The 27,734-nt window shown below is 35.0% G+C and overlaps 1 protein-coding gene across 1 annotated transcript; it reads right to left on the bottom strand.

The window, feature by feature from the left end:
• Window positions 1-282: 282 nt before the first annotated feature.
• Window positions 283-27,734, bottom strand: LOC119643954. Its single transcript, XM_038043462.1, is given in 9 exon segments — window positions 283-4,797; window positions 5,393-6,559; window positions 6,613-6,784; window positions 6,786-11,777; window positions 11,780-13,434; window positions 13,436-15,863; window positions 16,927-16,993; window positions 17,061-17,284; window positions 26,215-27,734. Coding segments are annotated over 8 exon segments (12,840 nt in total). The 5' UTR covers window positions 17,237-17,284; window positions 26,215-27,734; the 3' UTR covers window positions 283-2,614.

Here is a 27,734-nt window from a genome sequence, read left to right as displayed (position 1 = left end):
CGCAAACCGCTGTTAGGTCTTAAGCTTTGTTGATTCTTATCTTAAGTGTATTTACTGAAAAATGTGGAAACATTTTTATTCACTGCATAATATATATTAATCTTTTCATAAAATTCATTCATTGAAAGCAAAGACGTTACAGACGACGATATTTATTTACTTTTTTTGTTGTTTTTTTCATTTATTCGATCTTAATCAAACGGGAAAATCTCCTTTAAAACAAACAAACACATACAAATATACATACACTTTGCTATAAATACCTTATTGTTTTTTTAGTTTTATTGTTTATATTAAAATCATCGTAAAAACTTCCGCTCACCTTTATAGCTGAAGTTATTATCAGAACTTATTGTTATATTAAATTTCGGCAGAGAATGAAAAAAAAAAAAAAAATTAAAAATAAATGTTTTTTTTTTTTAATTTAATGCTCTACGCGATTTACTTTGTGATGCTTACTTTTGCTTCTGTTCAGACTTTACATTTTATGGTTGCTCTTTTTATGCAGTTCTTTACAATTCCTTTATTATTAATTTTTCGTCTCACATTCGTATTCATTTGCCGGATTTTGACATTTTCTGTTGTTCCCATTTCACTAATGCTAATAGCAGGCATGAAGCATTAGCGTTTTATTTAAAAAATAAAAATGTTGCCAATGCCTTAACACTTCGGTAATTCGGTCATTTTAATTGAATTAGAATAAAAGTTACTGGGGAACATTTAACGTATTTATTTCTCATTTGAATATGACCAAAATCTATCCAGAGTGAATATGTGTATCATGTCCAGGGTAATACCGCTTTCCTGCTGGCACACAGCAGGAAAGGCCTGCCTAAACCTTCCGGATTTCCTCCAGTTACACAGCAATTCGACAGTCGCGACCTTTTAAGCTAGAAATCGTCAGACGGAAATCTGTGGATCACCGGACATATATGAGACAATTTTATGTGTCAGCTCAACAGCGTCTGTTCTCACAAAATTTCAAGGTGGGATTGAAGAAAACTTGTGCACTCACTTATCTGTTGATCACAGATTAATTTAAAATCCAAAACGCTCCATGATAGCTCTTAACAAAGGCTCATCTCGATTTAACTTCAACTGTTGATCGTCTCACATATCGAGAAACCAATTGCTGTAAATCTCAGATGTTGCTTATGCGATGCTGTCATGATTTGCCTTTCTCATCATTACCATCAATAAACCCCACCAGACAATTATGTCTTGCAGAGCTTAACTCCTACATTGCGCTAATCTTGTTTCTTTAAAAGACGCCCTTTTTAAGAAAAAATTTTTCTTGCAGATCCGTAAGTTTGCAAGCAAAAGTGGGCATATATTGGAACACAGAACATAGTTCAAAAATTCCATTTTATAGGTTTTAGTTTATTTTAAAGAGCGCTGTACTTTATACTACTTGCACTTACCACAGAGAGATTATTTCATTTCCATATCATATATACGAATATACATTGTGAAGCCATCAACCCTTACTATGCAGATATTTGTGAGAATGTTTAGTCTATAATTTGTTGGTTCGTAGTACTAAAAATTGCGAAAATTACTTCTCGTAATAATTTAGACTAAGAGCTGAAATTGTGTGCACAGGAACGTGTGACCATTACAACAAACAAATAAAAATAAAAAAATTTTTATTTCACTTTCTATCTGCTTATTTTAAGCATAGTCTTTTCATTTCTTAACGTATTCCTAGAGATTTCGAAAACCACTTTATTAATTTTATGCAATTAAGTAAATACATAAGGGATTCCGTTTAAAACGCATGATATTTGAAAATTGTAGGTAAATTTTGAAAGTAAGAAATTTTATGTATAACTTGCAACGGGGATAAAGACCGTGATAACTCTTTTTTGGAAAATTATATGCAGCCACAATTTGTCTAAACCAAGCATTGCCGGTGCCTTCTGCCCGCATTGTATGTAAATGTTATCATATAGTCCTTGCACGTACCAGGAGTTTCGGACGTGAAGTACTTTATTATTAACTCGTTTTTAACGCTTGATGTCGTTATTTTTTTATCGCTCTATTGATTTTCACTTAATATAGTATATTTTTATAAAAATTTATTCACAAGATTTTCTAACAAAAATTCGCTTCACCGATCTCTACTTCATTCGTTTGGTTATTCCTTACTTTAACTATAAAAAATGATCAAATTTAAGGGAAATAAAAGGAAAGTAATTCTGATAATTGAAATATTTTCTTTATAAAATAATATTAAACAAGTCGAAAATAGTAATAAGTACTAAACTATAAGTAAAAAGTGAGGTTATGCGTATGTAACTTCAACTAACGTAGAAGACATGTTTACAGGTGCTATTACAAAAATCGATCTTTCAGTTTGGAGCGATCATTTGTATGAAATGATAATAAATTTATTAATAACTATTGAAAGAGTATTTAAATCACCGAGTGGCTGACAATATACGAAGGCGTAAATAAACATGGTACATATAATATACGCAATTATAGTTACTTTATAGATAATTCGTATTAAATAAGAGTAAATATCTTAAAAAGGAAAGCAAACAAAAGCATATGTTTAATAAATTTAAGATTACAAAAGTACAAATTGAGGTTAAGTATACATACGCTAAACTCATGTATAACGAAACTTTTGATTTGCAGGACATGCCTTCGTTACGTGCTTATAATTACAATAATTTTGATCATATTTATGTAAAATGAGACGAGCATCTATATTGAATAATAATTTAAACTTATCTATAGTTATTGGAGTATCTAAGCCACCTATAGCGGCTTTCGTGTAGATTTTAGATAAATCCACGTTATTCGCTGGCTTGCCATAAAATGAGAATGGCTCCATATCCGAGTTAGGCGGGTGTGTATGCGTAGCATCGGAGAGTTTGCGTTTTTTGGTAGCAAGAGTTTCTTTTACTAAGCATGAGGAAGAACAGTTGGAATTGTCAGAGTTGAGGTCTATACAGCATTCGTTCGTTATTGTACAACGACGTTTAGTAACTTTCCTAGTTTGTAACGTAGAGTTCTTATCTAACGTAGAAATTCCTGTTGTCAATGGCGATTTTCTTGCAGATGCCTGCATAGACCAGGGATTTTCCTCTTGGCCTAAAGCCACTGTACAACGTCTTTGCGTTATTTTCTTGGGTTGTTGTTCTTTAACCGCCGATAAAGTTTCTTCTATCGATTTAGTTGTAGAAATTGTTCGCTGTATTGGGCTGGGTGGTTTCAACATAGGCCATTTAGCTGTCTCATTAGAATCCACTGCTATTGTACATCTACGCTTTTTAATGGCTTTAGCGTGCAATTCAACCGCCGGTTTTTGTTCTTGCTCCATTTTAGCTACCAAACGTCCCAAAGATAGTCGCGGTATGGGTGGTTGTTGTGAAGTCTTACACAGATCGCAATAAACTTGATGTATGATATTTAATGAACCATATTTACATTTAAGCACATTCCTTTTATTGACCACCAAACCATTAGGAAAGAGAATATAAAGCTGTAGCAAGAACTTTCTAATATCCTTAAACGGAAATATATCTTTAAATTTTCGAATTCCTTCGCGGTGTTCACTGTAGCAATGTTGCATGTACACTTCGAATGAATTTTGTGGCTCTTGGCAAAAATGACAGCATTTAAATTGACCATAATGACCAATCATGTGACGACAAGCTTCGCCCTCAGAGACATTAGCATATTGACAAAACACGCAACAATAAATCAACTTCTCTGATAACTCACGGAATGAGAAACCCTCTGCTTTCGAATGACGTTCGCTAGCATGAGCTACAATCATAGTACGATTTGCAAAAATCTCATTACATATGCAGCACTGAAGAAACTTTTCAGTGCTTCCTAATTTTAGTAGATATGCCATTTGTAAGCCATGCTCAATTCGCAAATCCTGCGGTTGATGACTTCTACGTTGGTGGTGCTTGTACAACTGATCCGGAGTATTACAAGAGAATGAACAGTAGCCACATAGCAATTTGTCTTCAGAACACCGTGTCTGTACATCTGCAGCACAATAACGAGCACCGTGGACGTTTGTTAAATGGATTCGCATTTCTTCGTGAGTGCCAACAAATTGACGGCACTCTGCACAAGAAAAACGTCTGAGCAAACGAAAATAGAAAGGCTTAGCCTTAGTCTCGTCAGAGTTATGCTGTTGAGACCAATGTTCCTGTTTTAGCTCCGCAAAATTTTTCGTTTTATAATTGCAGTGTAGACAACCGTATTCGAATGAATTCATGAATGATTTGTCCAAAATCTCTGTACTCCCTCCATCAACCAGTACTTCCTCTTCTAATGTATTATTAATATCGTCATCGAATTCATCATCTTCAGCAGAAACGAATCTTCGACGATTTCTTTCCGATTCCTCTTCATCTTCCATAAGAATACCGCGAATGTGACGCACCCGTGTAGGATCGTTGCGTTGCCACAGTGGCCGAGTATCAACAGCGTTAGTTTCATCGCCTTGCGAGTTGACTGCCCTATGATACATATACCGAGCCTCTCTCGTCTTACCACTATGCTTTTCATCAATGTGGTATAAAATTTGTGACAATTGCGTTGATCCGAAAGTACAATGAACACATTGATACTGGTGCTTTTGGCCATGTTCAGCAGAACAATGGCTTTGTATTTGATTTAAGGTTACTGCTCGATGGTCACACAAATCGCACACCCACTTGTGTTTAGATTTCGTCGATATCGATGGTTGCGATGACTCAGCATTTTGCGGACGAATTGCGATGGTGTTGGAACTTGATAAATCAAGAGTCTCTTTGTACTTCTTCCCTAAATAAACAAAAGTTGAATATAGAAAGTGAGCTAAGATTTCAAAAATTGTGGAAGCAAAAGCCACACCATCCGATAAAAAACGGACTTTGTTTTAAAAACGCAAAAAATCTGTACGAACATTGTACTTATGAACAGTGTAACTGCTAACTGGAATAAAAGACATAAGAAGCATTCACTCAGCGGATGCTGTCGATACTGATGTGGGAGAAAGAAATAGGGAAGGATTGACATTGTGCGGCGCATATGCTCGAGAATTAAGAAAACTATTGATGTTTTTGATATAAAACCAAAGAGCCGAGCAACAATTAAAGAAAAATAAAAATAACATTAAAAACAAGTCTATTACAGATTTAAACACACATCTTGTGCGTTGCGTCCAGTTCATATCTCCTTCTCTTCCCCCACTACTATCTGACCGACATTGCATAACACAAATATAGCTCATTGCCTGCCAATAAAAATAATATCCAATGTCCATTATGGTTAACGAATTAATTATCTCGGAAAGCAATATTTCAAGAATACTGTATTGAAATTACTGCAATATATTCCATATTAAACTTCGACGACAGCAAAGTTCAAAACCACTTACCAGTATATAGAGTCGAAGTGCAGGTGCCATCAGCTTCTCCGACCTTTACCCGTTCATGTTTGATAAGATTCACCTTTTGTGTAGCATGTTTCTCATTAATGTGGCGCTCTACCAAAAAACGTAAATAGTGCAAGTAATTGCATTCTTCACAGCGATATAATTCAGGGCCATGAAACTTTAAATGGGCGATAATACGTTCAACGGAAAGTCCACGTTTACACACTTCATTTTCGCAGAACGGACAGCGATAGATCATAATTTTACAATGTAAAGTAGTTAAATGTGAACGAAAAATTTCTTCAGAAAGTGTGAGGTATTTACAGCTCAATGCACCGCAAGTGTAACGTTTGGAATCATTGACATAGGTAAATGGCATTTTGTAAACAGGTTTCGTGAGGGTAGCAGCACTATGCGGCTCTTTGCTATGAGGAGCTAAGACCGAAGATGAAGCCAAGTTAGTCATCTTATCAAAAAATTTCTCATTGGTATTGAGACAAGGTACAGGATTGACGGGATCAACACTGGCCACTTTCACTATATTAGCTGCACCAGTTTTTCCCGCAGCCTCAGTTTGTTTATGCATTAGCAGATGTCGATACATATTGGTACGTACTTTTGTACGATACTCACACTCACCACAATTTATTTCTCTCTGAAATATTGGTTGTATAGGTAGCAAATCAATTTCTGTTGACTTAAAGTGAGTTTTTGACGTAGCCTTTTTGCGCTGCCATTCAGCTATCAATTTCTTTCCAAATTCTTTGACGTCACGTTCTTCCAATTGTTGCGTGTATACCACATAATAACTATTTTCGGCTGATAACTCCTGTTTTTGGCCTTCCTTGTAGGTGAAGTTCAACAGTAGAGTGGTATTCATATTCAACGTATGCCAATGAGTTTCGGTAAAATGCCTCAGCATTTGACCAGGATTAGAGGCGGTTTGATCACACAAATAACAAAAGAAACGGCTGCGAGCATGTATTTTAATATGTGCCTTTAAACCGGCTGGTCGCTGATACTGAACGGGACAATGAGGACATTTATAGTAGTATTTCAAATCCTTAGCATAGCCCTTCGTGCTGGTGTGATATATAACGTGTTGATTAAAGGTACTCTCACTCAAAGGGGTTAAGCACTCCTTTAGTACGCAGCGATAAAGTTTGTTTTCTATAAAAACAAATCTAGAAAGTTGTGTATAAACGCATTATTTTGTAACTTACCAGACAGGCCAGTAGGCGCGACTATTTCTTCTATAGTTTCTGATAGTTTTTTCAAAAAAATTTCTTCATCGCTCTCGGATGACGATTTCTCAGTGGCTACAGTTGCAGTATGTTGGACATGTTGGGTGCTATTACTATTGTTAGTCGCGTTTTTTTGAGTTCGTTTGGTTTCTTAAAATGTCTTGTATTTTACGGCTTAGTGTAGAGGCAGTATCTTTCTCTCCTATCCCAGTGATACTTCCATTGACACCCGTTTTGGCGATGGCATGCGCTTCTTCGGCGTGCTTCATGTAATTGTCCACGCTGTCAGCTTTATATTGGCAAAAACCGCAGTTTAAGTACTCACGCTTCAAACTTAAATTTCGTTTCTCGTGAAAGCGCAGATGGTCACTCATAGCCACAGGGACTCGCGTTAAGTATTTGCATCCATTGCCCATACATTTGAATTGCTTTGAACCTTGTTGCAACTGTTGTTGTGGCACTGCGGTTGTTCCTGAATATGGCGATACTGGCGTTCGTTCAGCATTAAGATTAGCAGAGGAAATGGAGATATTTATACCCAATTGAGGCTCTTGCGTTTGACGACCCTCGTATTGAGCGGATAGGGTTTGTGTTATTACAAAATCGCCCGCTCGAGCTTGGGCTACTGGTACTGTCTCTGACACCACAATAGGTTCTGGTGACGACGATGTCGCATTTGTATGAGTTGGTGCAGGATTTCTGGTAGATTGATTTGGCGTCATAAAGATTTGTGTCATTTCTTTGGAAGCCGCCAAAGCCTCAGCCAAATCTTGTCGTTCTCTAGCAATGTGTTGGCTCCATAGACTTCCTGCTTTAGTGTTTAAACTGCAAACATTCATAATTTTTGGCAACTGGGCAGAAGTAGCAGAAGTCTGCAATGATGGTGGTGGTGCTGTATTAGTTATTCCTTTTTGCTGCTGTTGTGCCCCTAAGCTAACGACTTGGGATATCTGCAAGTTAACTAAAGGATCTAGCGGTGGCAAGTCATCCATTAACAAAGGTTCTGTTATGGGTAGCAAAGGTGGTGCAGGCATTTCTTTAGTCGGTGGGCGAGGCTTGGCATTCAATAAAGCCCCTAATAATGAATTTGTGGGTGAGTTTACATTTGTGACGTTCGCAGTTACAATGTTTAGAGAATTTTCTGAACTTGTCGCCGACAGACAATCCCCAGTTAACCTTCTTAATTTAATACGCGGTCTTTCTTCACTTGCTCCACTATTACTGTTGCTGTTGCCGTTAGCTAAAAAGTCTTTCTCAGTCTCTTTCACAAGTTTTGCGTGTTTTTCTACCATGTGGCGGATTTCTTTTATTATAGGATGATCTTCATTGGCTGTTAAAATCTGGGTTTGACACATAGCGCAATATCCACTCCAACGGGTTTCAGCATGTTCCAGCATATAGTGATTTTCCAAACCCATCGAATCATTAGAGAACAGGAAGGAACAATTATCTAGCAAACAATAAAATTTAAATTTACTGTCTGCATTAGTCATCAACGAATAGCCAACATGTTGTATACGATTCGTCACTGTCTTATGGGAACTTGAAATTGTGACTTGTTGCTGTTGCTTTTCCTCTTGCGCTTGCTGTTCATTTATGAAATCTAAAGCATCTTCAATGCTAGTTTGATGATCGCCTGTATCAATGCACAGAGGCTGATCATTACCGCTAAGATCGGCGTCCAAAATTGAGGAAATGTCGTTAAGATCTTGTAACGGTTCTAACGGAGCCAACTCGGGGACTAATTCAATGGGATCATGGCACGGAGAATCAGGCAAAAGATCATCTATAATATTGATAACCGGTTTAAAACCTAGATTGCAGCTACTTCCACTAGCATTAATAACAATTGACTCCTTTTCTTTGACTGCCCATGCCTGCGATAAAGATAAAGTCTCCTTATTGTCCTTAGTGCTCTTTTTTTTACCAAAATATACTACAGGTTGAGTAAGCTTTTTGGGCTTGGCTCCTTTGAATATAAATTTTTGAAATAGACCTTTATTTTTTGTTTTACCACCACTAGCAGTACACTGCACTGCTGAAGTACAGGTACTAGGAGCTGATTCTGTTATTTCAATGTCCTCCCAGTCTTCATCATCTTCATTACCGGACACCATAGCCGAATCTGATGGCGAAACCTCAGCTCTCAAATCAGGCAATATTTCAGGTGTCTTTTTAGTAACTTCAATACTCCGCATTTGGCAAGTTGATGTAGTAACTTGATCAGTTTCTTTCATATTCTTAAAGATTTGACTTATGCGTTCTGCTATAGAAGTACAAATAGTAGGTTTCTCGTTTCTTGGCGGTTGAGACGTTAAATCATCTAGTTGAACAAAGCTTTGTGCCAGAGTAACAGTGTCTATCGTAGGAGAATCTGTGCTATTACGACTGGTCACAAAAGCGTTGTCAATTGCTCTCTGTTGAGATGGTACCGTAGTTACCGCATTTGACGCATTGGGCTCGGTCGATACGGAAGGTTCGGGTCGATTTACATCCAACGATTCCAAGGATCGTAAACTTGATATTTTGCTTTCAACACAAGTTATTTTAGGTTTAGGCTCTTTAGTTATTGGAAGTGAAGGTGAGAGCCTTTTATTGCCCGATCTAGTTCGATTAAGATCTGTTATAGTTACACTAGTTTTCAGTATATTCAAAGGTTCTTCAGTTTCATTTACTGTTTCAACTCTCTTGGTGTTTGGGCTCACCATTTTGTCTTGCTTTCCTATGCCGACATTGGCAGCTGTTTCCAGTAAATCTGACGATTTTTCTGTTTCTTTTTTATTTTGAATTTCTACTTCTTCTTGTTTATTAGTTGCTTCCACATTTTCGGCTGCCTTAGCTGCTAAACATAGTAATTCGTCTTGCCAGTCCTGTTCATTGTCCGTCCTGGATGTCTTTAAAACTTCGGGAGCAGCGTTTATTACATCCTTCGGGCAGTTTTGTGTATTGTCCGGTTGCATCGCTGTTTCAGTCACGATGTTATCAACTTCGGTTTCACAGACTATCGGTTTTTTAATTGTTTGCTTGTCTTTGAGGCTATTTTCAGTACTTATGTCTTGTTGTGTTTGTAATTCCTGGATTGATGATTTCTCTACATCAGAATTATTGTCATCATCAATGTCAATAATTTCTTCTTCTGCTTTAATTTTCTTCCAAGCGTCTGCTTCTCTGGCAGCTGCCTCAAGTTCATCTACGCACTCTACCTCCTTGACATTTAAAAGCGTTATAGTGTAGCCAAGCAAGTCGACATTTTTTTCGTTTAAGTTATGTTGAAGAAGATAGTGACGCTCAAGATTACTTCTTTTTAGTTGCACAAAATTACATAAGTGGCATACATGAGCTTTCAGCCAATTTGATTCAGTCAACTTCAGTGGAGTGTTCAGCACTTTTGCGCCTTTACATGATTTATAACTTCCAACATGTTTACGAATGGTGGTCATCCTCTGACTGCCCCTAAAGCAATTTGAACACTCATATTTATATTCTGCAGTATGTTCCTGATAATGGGCTATCCATGTAGCCATCGTATTTATGAAATACGTCAAACAGAACGAGCAGCGATGGAACCAGGAGGGCGATTTATCCGTTCTTTTTATACCAAACAAAGGTTTCGCTAGTTTTCCTTGCTTGAATTTTTGTAGAATAATGGGAGCAAAACGCGATACATAATTTTCACAATGATGCAATCTATAGTGGAGCGCACTGCTATGAGCGCCTTGAAGCTTTTTCAAACAAATCATACACCAGTTGATATATTTGGACTGATTATGCCAATTAATGTTAGTGTTTTTCACGAGTTCAATACTTCCAACTTCAGGGTTTATTTTTGCAATTTCATCTATCGTTTGGCTCTTACGTTCCTTCTTTTGTCCCTTACTCGCATTCAGCTTTTTACTTTTTGGACAGGGTTTACTTAGTGTAACAGATTTTTCGGACCCCATTTCATTTAGATTATTATCTCCAACTTCCTTCGATTCCACATTTGACTTTGAGGAGTCCGCAGTTTTATCGTCAGTCTTATTACCTTTACTTTTACTAAGTTTTCCCTGAAATTTACGATTTTTCAAATCGTTGCTTCTCTTGTCTTTCCTTTCTTTTTCTATATGCTCCATTATTGTCTCATCTTCTCCACGCAACTTGATAATAGGTATCAATATGGGCAATTTTCGACTTTGTGAATTCTCTTGAACAATTGAAGTTGTAGTGATTGCACTAGAGTTGGTTTCATCCCCTGCGTCACTGCTACATAAGCAAGAAAACACTTGAACCTCGTCGTCGCTTATAGTGGTTTCATTATCCTGATGAATTTTAGATCGTCTCAATGATCTCCGCAAAGGAGGTTGAATGTTCTTAGATTTTCTACTTTTGTCTTTTTTGATTATGGCAGTCTTCACATCCGTTTCTTTAACAGGACAAATTTTCTGCTCATCTTCTTTTATTGATATCTTTTTTGCGTCTGTAATGTTTTTCTTTTCTTTGGTTTGAGCCATTAGAGTGCACATTCGTTTACCGGTGGCCGTTAGTACACCTTTGCTAATAAACATGTCTCGAATATCATCGTTTAAACGATCCAACTCGTTACGTTTTTTTTTCGCGCATTTTCTTCGACTTGTGTCTTCTAATTCGTTTAGTTCATCACAGTCTGATTCATTGTTGGCTTTTTCTTCTGGTGGCAACGTTTTCGGTTGTACGTTGGAATCAGCAGGAGTATCAACGTCTTTATCATGCTTTTCAGGTTTGGAATCGTCTTGTAGGGTTTGTGGCAAGTGTTCTTCATGATTTTTGATGGCCGACTCAATAACGGTTTTAATGAACTCAAATTTATCTTTATCCAAAATTTGCCTGAGCAAACTAAGAATGTGTTCTTTGTTAGAGTCTGGTTTGAAAATTTCTTGAACGAACTCATTTAGAAATGCATGGCGATTAGTTTCATCGTCTACGGGCGTAGGAGTAGGATTAGTTGATTTTGCACCTGAGCTGCTGGGTTCATTATCATCGGGCTGTTCAGTTCCACAAGGTATTAAGTGTTTTTTCTCTTGTTTTTCTACAGCCCTTAACGGAAGTTCCGTTGAAGTGCTGGATACAGCACTATTCTGATTTTCGAGCTCTTTATCTGTAGAGTTACCTGGTGCGATTAATTGCTGTGTGTCGTTTCTTTTTCAGTTTTAATTTCTTTAGCAATAATTACTCCTCCTGAATTCGCTTTCTTGCGATAATTAAGACCAGATCTAGTTTGCACGTCTTCTTTGTTTGCATTTGCCACCGTTTTCGTTTTATTCCCTTTAGGATTATTTTTAATTTTACTAAATTGATCTTTCTCATTATTACTAACGTCTTCTAAACTTCTAATATTCTCTCGTGTTGAAGCTTCTTTATTGTTAGCAATTGTATATTCTAAAGCATCTCCATGTCCCTTCTCCAAATTTTGTCGATCAGGTGTACACGTCTTCGAACGTCTGCCTCCCGTTTTCACATCTTTTAAGTTTTTGAATTCTTCACTTTTTTGGCTTATATTATCCTTTTTAGTTTCTATAACTCCTGTTGCACGTTTTTTATTAAAAATTGCTTTAACGTTTTGTGTCTCGTTAAAATTGATGGAGGCTCGAGTGCGTCGTTTCCCACTTATTATATTTTGAGTCGAAACTGTACAATTGTCATCCGTTTTCTGAAAAATACCCTCCAGGTTACGATTACGTCGTATCAATTGTGATGTCAGGTTTTCCTTACGCCATTGCTGCACTTGCACATCTTCGAAAAGCAAAGAATTTGACTCCCTTAGTTTCTCCTTATCGACCTCCGGCGCACTACCATAAGAAATCATTGTAGAGCGTCTCCGTAAAATGCGTGAAGCATTGAACAGTGCTGAACGCGACAAGTGTGTTGATTCTTCTCCGAAGCATTTGACACTTTCTTTGGATGTTACGTTAACAGTCGTATCAGAAGAATTTAAAGCAACTTCGCTTGAGCAACCTTCTGGCTTTTTAAATTCCGATTGGTGTACATCTACGTCATCTGCATGCCGTTGTCCTGTTTCTAATTTCTTGTCTGATTCTGAAGTTGGTAGATGCTCTTGCTCCTTGACCTTTGCTGGAGAAATTCGAATATTTTCAGTTTCGTTTGCGACATCGGTTTTAAGCTTTGAGTCCTGCGTCACGTTGAGCGATTCATTAATTTCCTTGCTGTTAATTTCTTGGTCTTTCATTTTTGGCGTAGAGGTTTCTCCTTCTGGAATCTTAGTAGAAGCCGGCAGTGAAAAATTTTCACTTATTTTATCTTTTCCTTTAGAATTGTTGTTAATTTTCGACGTTTTAGACATAGACAAATCATCTTCTTTCGATTTGATTGTATTTTTCTTGACCTCTTCCGAACGCTTCACCGAATTTAAGATTATTTTTGGAGTTTTAATGGACAGAGCTTTTATTAGAGATTTTTGACCAGTACTCTTGCAACTTTGTTCTCCTGTTTCCTCTTTCTTCTCTTCTCCCGTTGGTATCATGACGTTTGTCTGTTTGCCCGTCGCTTTTTCGCTAGCCTTCTCTGACGGCACAGATTCCGTCGTTTCCGACTTTCTGATTGGTTCTTCGCTCTTTTTTTTAGGAATTTTAAATTTGTTTTTATTAATAGCGAATTCCTTATTGCAAAAATTCTGAGTACGATACATTTTATCCAGAGCCGTTTCAGTAATCGAGCAAGATTTTTCTGGAATTTTCTTTTTACTATCATTTAAAGATGAAGCTTTCTTTGACGAATCTGATTTTTCTCCTTTGCCTTCTTTTGAGAGATTTGTTTCAGTTGGATTTTTTTTGCGGAGTGATTACATCCGCCTCTTTCAATTTCTTCTCATCTGCTTTTTCCCCTACTATATTAACTTCAGCCTTTTTAGCCGCTTCTTGAGCTTTTGCTTTAGCTTCGCGAAATTCCTTATAAGTTTTGGGTTCGTTATCCTTAAACCTCTTTGATTCCAAATATTTCATGCGCTCCGTCTTATCGTTCAATGCAGCATTGAAACGATTGTTGGGTGTAGGTAGAAGCGCATCCTTTTTCATAAAGTTTTGTACAGATATTTGGGAACGCTGTTGTGTTAAGCTATTGGGCCTTGCAGTTTGAGGACCTTTAGGTTTTGCTATTTTGAGAATTTCCGAGTCTGAATCACGATTGTCCGCAGTATAATTTACAGAATTTATCTGTGTCCGCGTTTGGTTACTTACTCCCAGATTTGATCTCTGTTGTCTCCCGTCGCTTGTCCTTGGCGGGAAAGAACCTTTCCCTTTTGCCGTTTTAAGAGCATCGGAATCCGAATCCCAATTTTCCTCATCGGCATCCATAGAATTGTGCGATGTTCGATGTTGTTTATCGCTCATAACTAGTTTCTTTTCTTTAATTTTTGGTGACATTTCAGGTTCAGAATCCCAATTTTCTTCAGAGCTATAATCCGAAGGTTTGCTGCTGGGTTTTTTGGAAGATGTTGTTGTTTTACCAGTTGCTAATGTCGTTTCTTTCTTTTCCCACTGATAAGATATATCACTAGTTTTAGAAAACCCTAGAGAATGAAGATCCAAAGATGTTCGCGAAGCAGCTGCGTTTAACCTGGGATCGTTTCGAGATCCGCCGAATGGCTTTGGAATAGTCTTTGCTACAATTTGATTACACAAAAGGGGAGATTTTGTTAAAGTGGGCGAAATCTGCGTTGGTATGATAGAGTTGGTTCGCTTCAAACGTGGATCGTTTAAATTAATAGTAGGCAAAACATTTACATTATTAACTGTTACCGTGGGCAATTTGTTATTTGCATATGAATGTGCGTCCCTAGTCTTGGGAAAATACCCTCCACCGCTAGTACCATAGCTTTCATGCGATGAAACGGACCATTCCCTTTCTGAACGCGGGTGAGGATTGTATTTAAGAGCCAGGCGTTCAGTAGGGGTTCCGGACAGCGAAGAAGACGACGGGCTTGCTGGACTATCTGTCGAACGATTTAAAGTCGATGAAGGGATTTTTTTATCAGACCCTTCCAGCTTGGCTATCAATGCAAACTTCTTGCGCACAAAGTCTAATGATGATGAAGTCATTATAGGCGTATCATATTTAACTGAACGGGATGAATCTGGTTTTTTTGGTCTTCTTTGTCCAATTTCTGAAAGACTATTGTCCATGTTATCATCCGATGTTTCATTTAACAGGTTAGTAATATCACTAGCCGAAAGTGGTGGACTCTTCAACACTTCTGGTATAGGAGTAACACGCGCGGGTATGGATTTTGGTAAGGCTGAATGTGTGGAAGGCGATCTTGAGTCTTTTAATTCAGCAGGCTTTTCATTTTCAATTTTATTTCCTAAACGAGAAAATACCAATTTCTGAACACTCTGAGGTAATTCGCAATGAGTATTTTGTGTCTTTATATTATCGGTTTTTCTAGAATATTCATCCCATGATTCCCTCGGAGAATAAGCTTCATTATCTTCTACAGCGTTATCAGATTTTTGCAAATTCGCAGAATTACGACAATGTTCTAGGACATCAATATTATTATTCGTAGTAAAACGAGCCGCTTTATTAAAAGAGGGTAATGAAGGGAAGTGTTGTCGAGTTACTTCAGACGATGGCGGTTCGGTTATAACCACTTTAACTTTTTGTATAGGCTCGGCAGCGTCTTGAGGTAGTTTAAGACAAGTCTTCGAATCTTGCCGATGATCATCGGGCGGTGACGATTCAGTTATGACGACTTTCACTTTTTGTACATATTGTTCATCGACTGACTTTGTTTGAAATTGTGAAGAACGCGATGATATTTTAGCAGATTCATCGATATTCCTATGACGATGTTTATCATGCTGGTGCTGATTGGACTCTCTTTGGGCTTGCGATATTGATGGTGAGTGATGTAGACTACTTTTCGTCTGCGCTCGTTCTTGAAAATTGTAACGATGATCTTGATCTTGACGATTATAGTAATTATGACGCTGAGACTGAGAACTACAAGGTTTTGCATGCATGCTTAAACGTTGGTGTTGATCACTGTGGTGATGATTGTAGTGATGAGATTTTCTCTCTTTAATTAATAGAGGAGAGCAACGTCTTTCAGTAGGTATTTCTACAGGTTGTGTATGCTCTTCTGAAGCATTTTGTTCTGGTGGCGGTGGACTTTCAGGTCCAGTCAAATCATACACATCTTGCTGGTTACCTCTTAGCTTATCCGAGATGATAGATTCGTCAGACTGCAATGTACGTGTCTAATTAAATATTTGGTGCATAAAATGATCCAAAAAAAAAAGAAAAAAATCTTAAATGAACAGCCTTGTTTTTTTTTGCAAAAAATATTGTTCGAGAATAATTCTAATTCTTCTCGGTTCGTTTTCCAATAGAATTGTGTCTACCGCTACGAAACTGAACACGAGTTATACATATGCGTTGCGAGCTCAAATGTCAAAATATACGATGGTCGCACGTGTTTACATATAAGTGAGGTTTTGATCGCATTCTATATAGTATTCGCAGTACTAATGCCGTTCTATATAGAATCATTTGCATGTAGGGTTGTTTCAATTCCGTATAGCCGCACAAATGATGCCAAGTTTTTGCTTGACGAACAAAAATAATTATGCCGATAGTAAACAAATAATAAATGCTATTATAAAAAAAGGAGCGACTGAAAAAAAAATGTATGGAAGATAAGAAACTTACGAAAAGAAAACTAAAACAAGACACCAGAAAAGGTATATTTAAATAAAAGGAATCAATAAGTGTTCGCACTAGTAACTTTTTTAGTAAATTCAAAGTTTCATTTTTGTTAAGAAAATTGAAATTTTCTATTCACTACTTTTACTTAGTTTTGAAATTGAAAATTATATATTTTGCAGAAGAAGAGGCAAGTTAGAAATACTAATCCTTTATGAATTCCGCATCGTTTCTTGCTGACTTTTTATCCGAGTTCTATATATAATGTACCAAGCATAACTTTTGTTACACTGCAGCAATAGACGATGTAACGGCGTACGCTCTGTTCAGCACTATAGGTAGTCAGTTTTCGTCTTTCCCGCATTTTGCATTTGGAAGTTGCAAATAGTTATATTAACGTAAATAAAATAAAATTATGTGATAAGTATTTCATGAACTACACGGTTACGTTGCAATAATTCAATGCAAGCTGCAAGCAACGCCCTAAACGTTTAACACTTTGCATTATTATAATAATGCATATTCACCCATCTCTTAAAGAAGGAACTGAAAGCTCCTATATTTCCTTCTTAATATAATAAATTTCTTCACACGATACTAGCAGTCATCGTCACTTACCTTTTCAATTTTTGAATGTAATTTCATTAAAATATTTTCACATTTTAGCAAAGTCTCTAATTTTAGGCTAAAATTAAAAAAAAAAAAAATGAATGATTTATTTTTCTAAATTTTATAAAATTAAATTCTTTTACCTTTTCCCTTTGTTTGTTAATAAATCAAGCAACATTTCCATTTTTTGCAATTGTGCTTTACGAGGATTATCCGGCTGCTCATCATTACTAAGTTTTAATTTACTGATGACCTTCTCCAAAAAGGGTAAGTACTTTTGCATTTCCTTAAATTTTGCTTCATACTGCATTTCGGTCATTGTTTCGTTAGTGAAAAGCTTAGATCAACCTCGTATTATAAAATTTCCCTGTAAAGAGAAGAAATGAACTTTAAAAAAAATGCACCACATATTTCGAACCGGGGAAACACTATTTCTATTCATACCCGTCCAACTTATATAGAGTTGATGACGCTCAAACTGTCGAACACATTTAACAGACAAGATTAAGAGCTGCATTTTTAGGTTTAGCTATATATATCTATATAAACAAGAACTTGAGACAAATCTAGAAATTGTCAATTTCGATCTCATCTAACAACGCAGACAGGTATAGATTCCCCTGTTTGCATCAATGAACACTATGTATGCGTGAAATTTAACTTAATGTTAACCAGTTTGAGATTTCACGTACACGGCAACACTTTTTATTTATGAGTAAACATAGAAATAAACCAAGAAAATGACTCAAAAAACATCTGGCTACAATGAACAATGAAGAGAACAAGCAAAACAGAAAGTCGCCTCGTCTCTTTCGTTATGAACATTCATATTTTACAAAACTTTATATTCCGACAATGTATTGCCCCCACATAGTCAAAAAATCGTATAAAATGAAAACATTTTTTAAAATTTTCTCTAAGCTTAGAAAGTTTCACATATTGAGATAACCTAATCATACTTCATTCATGACTATATCCGAAAATTTAATGTATATTTACAGTTTCGGTAAATGTTCCTTATCATCAAAACTTGTAAACTTATCGATGTAAAAATGGAAATTGTCAACATTGACACGAAAGTGGTACAAAAGCCTGGTCGCTTGAATTATTTGCGTACATTTTTGTTACCTATAATTAAAGAAACGATCGAGGACTTGCGCTTTTAACATTTCCAGGATCCATTCGAAATTAAAACATCGAAGTCACTGTTTGTGAAATACTAGGATTGCGGGAATCGCGATATGTTGCATTCGATTAAATTAATTGTTAATGCGTTCGCTTTTCCAAAGAGATCACCGATTATTTAGAGAAAATGGCTAAATTTGTATTGTTTATTCCAGCTTAAATTAAAATTTTAATTACTTTTGGTTTATCGTGGCAGGCTTTACTATGCAAGTTTATCGAGCTTTCAAAATTTGATTAAAACGCAGATGTATTTATTGAACATTTAAAATGTAATTAAAATTTTTAATGATATTCGACAAGCCGATATTAATAACAAAATTAACTAAAATGAGCACTCGCACCGTAAATCCCAGTGGGCGAATGCGAGAGTCACAATGCAAATAGCATTTAGTTCTATAGTCAGTTCAAAATTTATTACTCCTTCACTGAAGAACATGTTGCGGGAAATCGTCCAATATGAATGATATAATTCATTTAGGATAAGTGGATGCGCTTAGATGTGTTAGGTTCTTGCTGCCTAAGTGAATATTATTTCAGGAATAGTTACTGTATTGAAGAGCAAATTACGTTTGTCACTCAAACGTATATATATATATATATGTACATATTTTTGTTTAATGGTGATAGAAGAATCAATTTATCTGTTGAAGTCAAGGTTTTTCTTTTCACTTCTGTTCAGATAAGTTAAATAAATAAAAGAAATGAAGCCAAAGTATATACACACAATTATCAAAGGCAGAGTCTGGGGTTTTTAGTTTCTACGGCTATCCATGGAGTGTTGAAAAATGTTATAATAATGCAATTTCATCGGTCTCGTACATGCGCATCGCATTGTTGTTAATGCGCATTCGCATTAGTTTTCAATACAAGTTGAAAGATAAGTACTTGCGCAGAGCTCACAGCAGAAGAAACTTGAACGAAGCAATAGCCTCAGTCAAAGCCTGACTTTATTTGTCTTTTTTACATTATTTGCAGGAGCTTGCAAGTAAATGTTTATATCGAATTCGAAAAGTTTGTTGATCAAAGGAGGAAATTCGCTGATTCATTAACAACCCGCTAACGGGCAATAAAACTCCAAGCGGATTGCACTAAGTGTTGTTCAAATTTATATGCCGACTTTACAATTAAATGCATTAATTCTCATGAAAATAGTTTTTATAATAATATAATAAGATCAACAAAAGGCGTCGACTTTCGTAAATGAAACCCTCTGCTTTTGTTATTATTGGCTGTGCGTCATAGTGGAGCACTCTTTAAGTTTATGGATATAAAGGAGTAATAGATTATCATTTGTCAAATATTCTAGATATCTATCTAGTATGTCTTTTTGTTCTTATTGTTTCAGAGACATGTAAGCTTTTCGCTAAAGTCAATAGCCTGAGATGCTAGTGCTTTAAGACTTTAGTTTTAGAATTTATTTCTCCGGCTAAATTAATAAGAAGAATAGAGACCGTTGACGTCAGAGAAGAATCATCACTTCTCAAGCGATATACTAGAATCGATGTCGCAGTGAGAGGTTTCGATATATTTCATAATAAGCAAAGCATGTAATTAGAATATAGTATGAACGTTAGTATTCGTAACTTTCGACTTTCGGTTGGATGCACCTTGAATTTTACACCGATTTCTCAAATAATTTAGTTCAGACATGTATCCAGGTGGAAGTGTTTTACAGGTCTCAAAAATCGTATAACGATTGAACACTTAAAATTACACATTTGATCAGGGACAACAGTCCCTAGTATGCAACGGCGACAAATTGGCTACTTTATCTAAATGTTAATGCAAAGACACTAACGATGATTTATATTTTGGATACCCAAGGCTAGAACCAGTGGGGAAATGAATGATTATGGTCATGATTTGAATTTGAAGTGCCGCCGTTTATTGATTGATAGTGTTTTATTACAATTCACTGAGTGTTTCATTGTTATTAGACTAAGAAGTGTCCGAGTGAGCTAGAAATGCGAAATAAATTCGCTAACCGAAACATGTAGCTTTGAACCATCACTGTTTAAACAGTCAAGGGTATTCCCACAATATAAGCGTTTTCCCCAGAAAAATGATTACAGATATTGCTATAAATTCTAACAGTCATGCCTTTTAATATATGCAATTTGTCAGTGAAACTCCAAAAAAAAAATTGTAAAGCCATGCTCGTGTTTTACTTCAAGTCACACACACACAAACTTCAATAACTAACCCCTTAAGAACAATTTTTCATAAATTATACAAAGCGTTATGTGGCAATATTTCTTCTTATCCTTAATTTCTCCCCTAAATAAGAAAGGAAGAGAATAGCGGCAACGACAATTACGGAAAATGGCCGAAGAATTCTTATGTAAAACATTCTCCATTTTTTTACCTGTTTTAACAAAAAAAAAAACAACTTAAAGGTACACACAGCCGAATGTACGCATATTTAAAATCTTCTTTGCAAAAATTATCGAAAGTTATTCCAGAAGATTTTTGTTTTTCTTCTGTTATAAATTTTCTGGTCGGTTCGGCACTTTAAAACTAATGTGCAAATGCGAACTTCGTGTTATATTATCTATTATTTCTTTTTTAAATGAAATACACACGCAACTACCCACGAATACAAATTATTAATAATCATATAAGCGAACAACCCTTTATTCATTTAAGGCTTTTAAAATAGTTCTACGAAACTTCTTAATACTTTTTTTTCAATTTTTTTGGCAATAAAATTAAATGGTCTGTTAATACGAATTTTATAAAATAAAGTATCGACTAGTTGAACGCAAAATAATAACTAAAAGATAGACGCCAAATGTATAAAAAGCAGCTAACGTAATAGTCAACTGCAGCAGAGCTGAAGCCGCAGCGAGCAAAAACAGCTGATTACAGCTGCTTATAATTCGCTTCGAGTTAAAATTTGTACTTTTTTATCTGCATTTGGCTTCGTGTTTTGCTTGGATGAGCTCTGTGGACTTTAGAGGAATGAATTTTTTCTCTTTTATTTTAAAGAAATGTCAAGAAAATTTTTGGGGGGTTAAGTTAGAGTTTTAAAAAGAAAATAAAATAATGTTATTTACGCATATGGTAACTGATTTGCAGAACTTTTTAATAAACCTTTTTACATATAATACCGTGACTAAGAATACTTTCAGGACGTTTCTAATCAATTATTTCCCTTTCCCTCTCTCACTGGCAAGTTTAACCGATGCATATCAGTTATGGAAGGCAAAAAGGAAAGAAATTTTGCCTTCTTTAGTTCCCAAAATATATTTTGTTTGAATCGTTGAAAGTTTAATCCAAACTTTTTAATATCTATTTATTATTTGTGAAAAGATTTATGTGCCTAATCTTTCCTCTTCTAGAACTCTTCGAAAAATAGAGATCCTAAGTCCTATATAAACAAAATTAAACCTGCTGTGAGTACGATCCGAAGTGAACCCGACGACGATAAATTTCATTAAATGAGCGCTTAACACAATGGTTTTCCATTACATTCTAGAAGCATACCTTTTAAAGTCTTTAAAATATGACAATTTAAAATTTGATTCAAGTATTTATCAAATTCAGAGGAAAGTTGCAAAATGGCCGAACTGATATCCCAATCATTAAAAATATTTGGACTATTTTTACATTCACTTGACATGTGGCAGGCAAGTTCGTATGAAAACACTGTTATAGGTATTGCAGATAGCTACATGACTTTATCATGTGGCCTATAAGGCTCAGAAAAGATCGAAAGTACACATAATTTTGAGCAGCAAAAAGATCTGACTAGTTTTCGCAAAATGCATGTATTAGCGAAAATTCGTTAGAGAAGTGAAGGGATGAGTCTTCAAGTTTCTGATTTCTATCTCCACTTTTACGAACGTGTGAGTTTCATTAACATGTTCAGTACCCTTTTTCATTATCTGAATATCACGAGGAGCGTACGTTGTCCGGATAAATATAGCGAGGATGTGAATGGCTTTAGTCAAAATCGGAAATCAAGACTATATTGTTTAAAAAGCTACTGCTGCCTCTGCCAAATGATTATCTTCAAATTAGTCGCAATGCAAACAGCTAAATTTATAATAAATTTATTAGACCGCTTAAGAATCATAAGTTTTGTTCAGAAGATAAGGGTTTTTTTGCGGGGGGTCTCCGACAATAAAGTTACTACATCATTGGAATGTGCTTGTGAGTGCACATTCGAATTTCGGTGATTTCGTTTAATTTCGATTTGTATCGGAATTAGTAAGCATATGAGTCTCCCCTTATTACTGATCCTTAATTCAGAAGAATGTCTTGTTTAAGCTAATAGAAAATCCGTGTAAAATATTAAAGCTTCGAATGTGGACTGCCGTAAATATTTGCTTAACAATCTAAGTTCGGCAACAAGAATTAGTGGGGAAAAAAAAACACATAAGGCGAAATTGTGGAGCTTTTAAAGTTGCAACATTTGGTTTTAATTTTAACCAGAGTACTTTCAATAAATTCGATTCGATTATTGATAAGTTTCCAGAAACAACTCATACGATTAATAACCAATTCGATAATTTTTTATTCGCACTTTAACCATTTGAAACTGATTATTTCGTCCATATATTGTCGATATTGTAATCAAAAACCATGGCAGATCATGTCCCAGTTGCGTATTTCTTCAATATTACGAGATACCACTCCAACTGTAGTTGCACTACAAAGATGCCTTTCACATCGAAAAACAAGAGTAAAGTAGACAACGTAGGATATGTTGGCATTCTATAAAAATTTAATGTAAGTTGTATTATACCTTAGCGTTAGAAATTTAGAAAAAATTAGCTTTACGCACCCAGACACTTTTCGACGATTTGCAGAGGAAGATCATTTTGTCGGGTGTGATTATAGTCCAACAGTTCACTTTTTATTAAAACATTTTGATATGTGCATGAAAGTTACATATTTATCTGTTTGCAGAATTTGCGCGCGAAAAATGGACATAACCTTAAACTTACTTTTCTGATCTTTGGTTTAGTATACTTCAAGTTAAATTTTTCGCTTTAATATTTGGTAAACGACTTGCGCTAGTTTCTAATTTCATATTGTTATTTTCATTGACGGCACATTCGAAGTTATCTTTAGGGTCAGGCAGTAGGAACCAAGTCAAGGAATGCACACACAACAACAGATTTCTATCTAAGTAAACGGACCGCAATCCATTGAATTTGGTTAAGAAATAAGCACGCTTTTTAAGAACATGTTGATAATGAGAGGTTTCTCTCTAATTTTTACCAGAAGAGAAATATATTACGTCCTATGGGATAGGTAAAAACTATTCCGATTCCACAAATAACAGCCAACGACAACATAGCCGGAAAATATTTATACTTTTCATTATGTTGGAAACTGTTATAGGACTTGAAAAATATTTTCAAATGCGAACTCATTACGAAGTTGACTTCGTACGTTTCGCTCCTTGTTTATTTACTGAGATAATGAATGAGATGATGTCTCAAACACACTTTATACTAGGGTGGGTATACTCAGGTGCGAGAGAGAGCGATTAAAATTTTTCACCTATAAGGGGCAATCTTAGACTCACTAGACACCAAGTGCAACCATTTAACTCTATCGACCATAAAGTCGCGAACAAGTGGTAAGATGTTTAAAATGTTAGAAACTTCAAACAAGTAACAGAATTTTGTTCGTCTTGAGGCAAGTTTTTGATACTACTACGTACCTACTCGAATAAGCAGGAAAGGCAGTTCTGTTAGTTGTGCATATCGTAGTTAACCGATTACATCGACGCTTAGATGATCTTGTAAGATGTTTACGTAAGATGTTAAGATCAATCTCTGCTGTGGATTTTAAGTAACAATTTATTTGCTTTATTTAGAGGGTGATTGTAGACTTACCAAAGGGTATGCAAATTTTTGTTACGAAATTTCAACTGGCCGTAGAATATATTTTCACGAAGTTTTCAATCCGTTACGGATTATAAGTTAAAATTCTTGGTCTGGTGCTGGCATGATCACGGGGAGGATTTTAATATCGTTGTGAATCTGTCTGATATGTAGCCGCTGAGTAGGAATAGGTGTGATAAGTTTCAAGTTCTTATTTCAATACTTTTGATTTTGGATGACAGATGAATGCGTTCATAGAATCAACAGATTCTTATGCTAAACAAGAGCCGAATTTCATTATCGGTTCATTGACGCCTGCCTGTAGGTGTCACAAAGGGAGGATAAACCCAGTAAACCCTATAATTAGAGATTTATACGATAACATTGAAAAGATTGAAAGGTCGAATATTTCGGAAAAATTCGGGCAATATATTGATTTGCAGAACAGTTCCAAATCGTTTTCAATTTAAATGGAGAATGGAAAGAATTATGCCGAATGTTAGTTATTTACTACCACTTCGTAAACCGTATAATTTCCATTTATTGTGCCAAGTCTTAACATACGTTGCAGGTTTATACAACACATAGTTTTTTATTGCGCAAAAAAAAATTAGTTTTCAACTCAACTTCAAGTCGTTTTTCAAATTTCACATGAATGCTTATTTTCAATTCAATGGATTCAAAAATCTAATCGTGACGAAAAACGTGCCTAAAAACTGAATATACAAATGTTTATCTCGGTTTTGAGAATTCACTTCATAATATAAATTTTACGGTTAGATGATCTTGACATTTTAAATTGTACAAGGCAATTCTTTTTAAGCGATTGGATTAAATAGCGTCTTATATATCAGCTGAGATAGCAAAGCACTCAAAATTTCGTAGGATGACTATTAACAAACGAATTTATATCATTTTTAGATAGTACCAACTTTTAGATGAGTCCAAATTTCATAACATTACAACATTACAATTTAAAAGCTTGTTATATGCAGCATATTTTGACTTTTCCATAAGAAAGCTCGAGTGCTGCACAAAAAATCGAGCCATTGTTCAAATTATGTTCATGAAAACGCTATACTAAGGGCGAAGGAATTTACCGATCTTTCTTAAATACAATATAAAACAGATAGTAACCGTTGTTCAGAAGAGTTTAGAATCGTGAGGGCCTTATACAAATCAAACTTTGATAGCGTAAAAAAGGCTGCATATGATATTCCACATGTCTAATCCCTCTCGTACCTTAGATCTTATAGTTGGCTTAACTTAGAAAATATATTCTTGTCGCTAAATCGAGGAGCAATAAAGTATTTCGACGAAAGAACATTTCCCAAAAACCTACCCCATAGTGGAATCGGAATAACAAAACTACTGATATTTTAGTAAATATGTGTTAGAAAGACATTTCATTATATATTTTTACTTAATGTGATAAAACGCATAGTGATAGACTGAGGAAAGCCCTAGACCAAACACTTTTTATTCATTTCGTTAATAGCACGTACTCAAAATTATCATCCGAGGTTCCCGGAATACAACATAATTCTTACCAACAACCAATGTTGTTTGTCTACTTTTTTTTTCATTTTGTTTATCCTTGGCGCTGGACGGCTTAATTTTTCTTAATTACTTCACATGTAATTAAGAAGAAAAGAACCATAAAAACGAGAGTAAAAATCACTTTGAGAATTTAAAAAAGCTGTGCTAAATCAATACCACAATCAATAGAACACTTTCTTTAGGTTTTGCAACAAAGTGGAAATCGTGACTTTCATTTATATTTTATACGTTTTCCCCTAATATAACTATAAATGAAATAAATTTTAGTGTACTTACCCTCAATTATTATTGGAAAACCATTTCTTTGGAGTCTTGAGGAAAATTATAAAAAACAATTAATTTACTTCACTTTCGACTTAAAATTCCTCAGATACTTGATTAGACTTGTTTTATTTGAAAGCTTTTGCAACGCAAAAAAAAAAAGCTCGTTTCGCTTTTATTTCTTTTTTTTGACTTACTTCAGATAATTTAGGTTTGTATGCATATACAACACATTAAAAACTACTGGGTAGGGCACACAAATAAAAACAATTGCAAAAACAGTCATTAAAGAACTTTGTATGTATACTAGTTACGAATAAAAAAAAAACGAAAAAAAAAACAAATATGGTAGACATGAACAAAGGAGAAAAACTCACGTTGTTTAATATATGCAAAGCACTTATCATCCAAAAGTATGGATAATATTCTAAAGTTAAAAGTTCTTACTTACCTTTAATTTCAATATGTATATTTTTTTTGAGTATTGAACAGTGTGCACTTGGGTCATAGGCACATATGTGCGTAAGCATTAATTATAAAAAGTAAAGGAAAATTATAAAACCAAAAAAATCCTTGTGTAGCTATGTAATCTAACAAGTTTTATTTGCATGATACATTAATAAATTTAGCAAGACTAAAAAATTGCTTTGCTTTAACATATTTCCTTTCTCGCTGCAGTTGGTTTTTTTTTTGCTAACGATGATTTAATAACCTTTTTTTTATATAACTGCAATAAAAAATAATAACTTTTTGTGATTCACGTTTTAGTAGTTCAGTAAGAATAACGAAAATCAACTAAACCGTTTTACTGAGGCAATGATGTTGTCAAGCATTTTTAGTTTTACTCGTCGCGTAACTCTAGGTACATATGGACTTAGGACTGAGACTGAGACAGCAACATGAACGTCAACGTGCGTAAGCAAAAGTGAATCGCACTCAAGGCGAAAGCAAAATAGATAAATGAATTCGCCGTGAATATCACTTCGTGTTATCGGCCTTCAAGTAAATGCTTAAATACGGGTGAGTTTCGTTTAAATTCTAATAGTTGCTTTGTTACCCTTGTACTGCGTAGTCGGTTTGATCGCTTTGACTGTTTGCTATCTATTTAGCAGAGGGGCAGAGGGTACGTATAAATGAAGCTACAAAGCGTATATATACTTACATATATATTTTTATGACGTCGTGTACAATATGGTTTACATAAGAAAAGTGTAGAGACGTAAAGCAACAGCACAAGTGATGAGATTTTAACATTTATACCTTAAAAATGTAATTAGCAAAAATTAGCCGTTTCATAAATACATCGTAAGTATAAAAATTTTTTTATATTAAGAAATACATTGTGTATATAAATGGAAAGGTAAGTAAACGTAAAATTCTTTTTAGTAAAATTTCAGAAAATTGGTTTTACAAGTGAAGATAGATAAAACATATGTTTGCGTAACTTGTGGAATTTTGATTAGGGTTGCCAACCAATTTATTTTTAAAGTATTACAAAACGAAACAAATATCTATAAAAGAATTAAATTCTTTGATTCGTTGCACTTAAAAAAGAAAAATAAAAGATAAAATTAAATTAAAAATGTAAAAATTGATTAATTTAGTAAATGATGTTGCATTATGTTTTGGTATGAGCAGTAAAAGCAACGAATAAATGAGAAATTTTGGAATTTGAAATGTTGGTTTCTTGGTGTTAATATTTAATATAATACAAGACGTGAATTGCTTTCGAATTATGTAATCTATGGTAATTGTGGTATCCAGGACATTGATATATATAGGTTCAAAATTGTAAAGCAGAACAATTTTGGTAAATCAAAATAAAAAATCGAATATGAAGTTAGTTTCTTTAACGTTTCAGAGATTAGTAGGTTCATCATTGGATGAAAATATCGAGGTAGGTTTATTATGATTTTTTTGTAAAATTTTCATTGTAACGATTTAATAGCATAAGGAATATATTCATTTTCT

This window comes from Glossina fuscipes, unplaced genomic scaffold (assembly GCF_014805625.2).
Source record: "Glossina fuscipes isolate IAEA_lab_2018 unplaced genomic scaffold, Yale_Gfus_2 74580, whole genome shotgun sequence".
NCBI lineage: Eukaryota > Metazoa > Arthropoda > Insecta > Diptera > Glossinidae > Glossina > Glossina fuscipes.
This window is presented reverse-complemented; position numbering and strand designations above follow the sequence as displayed.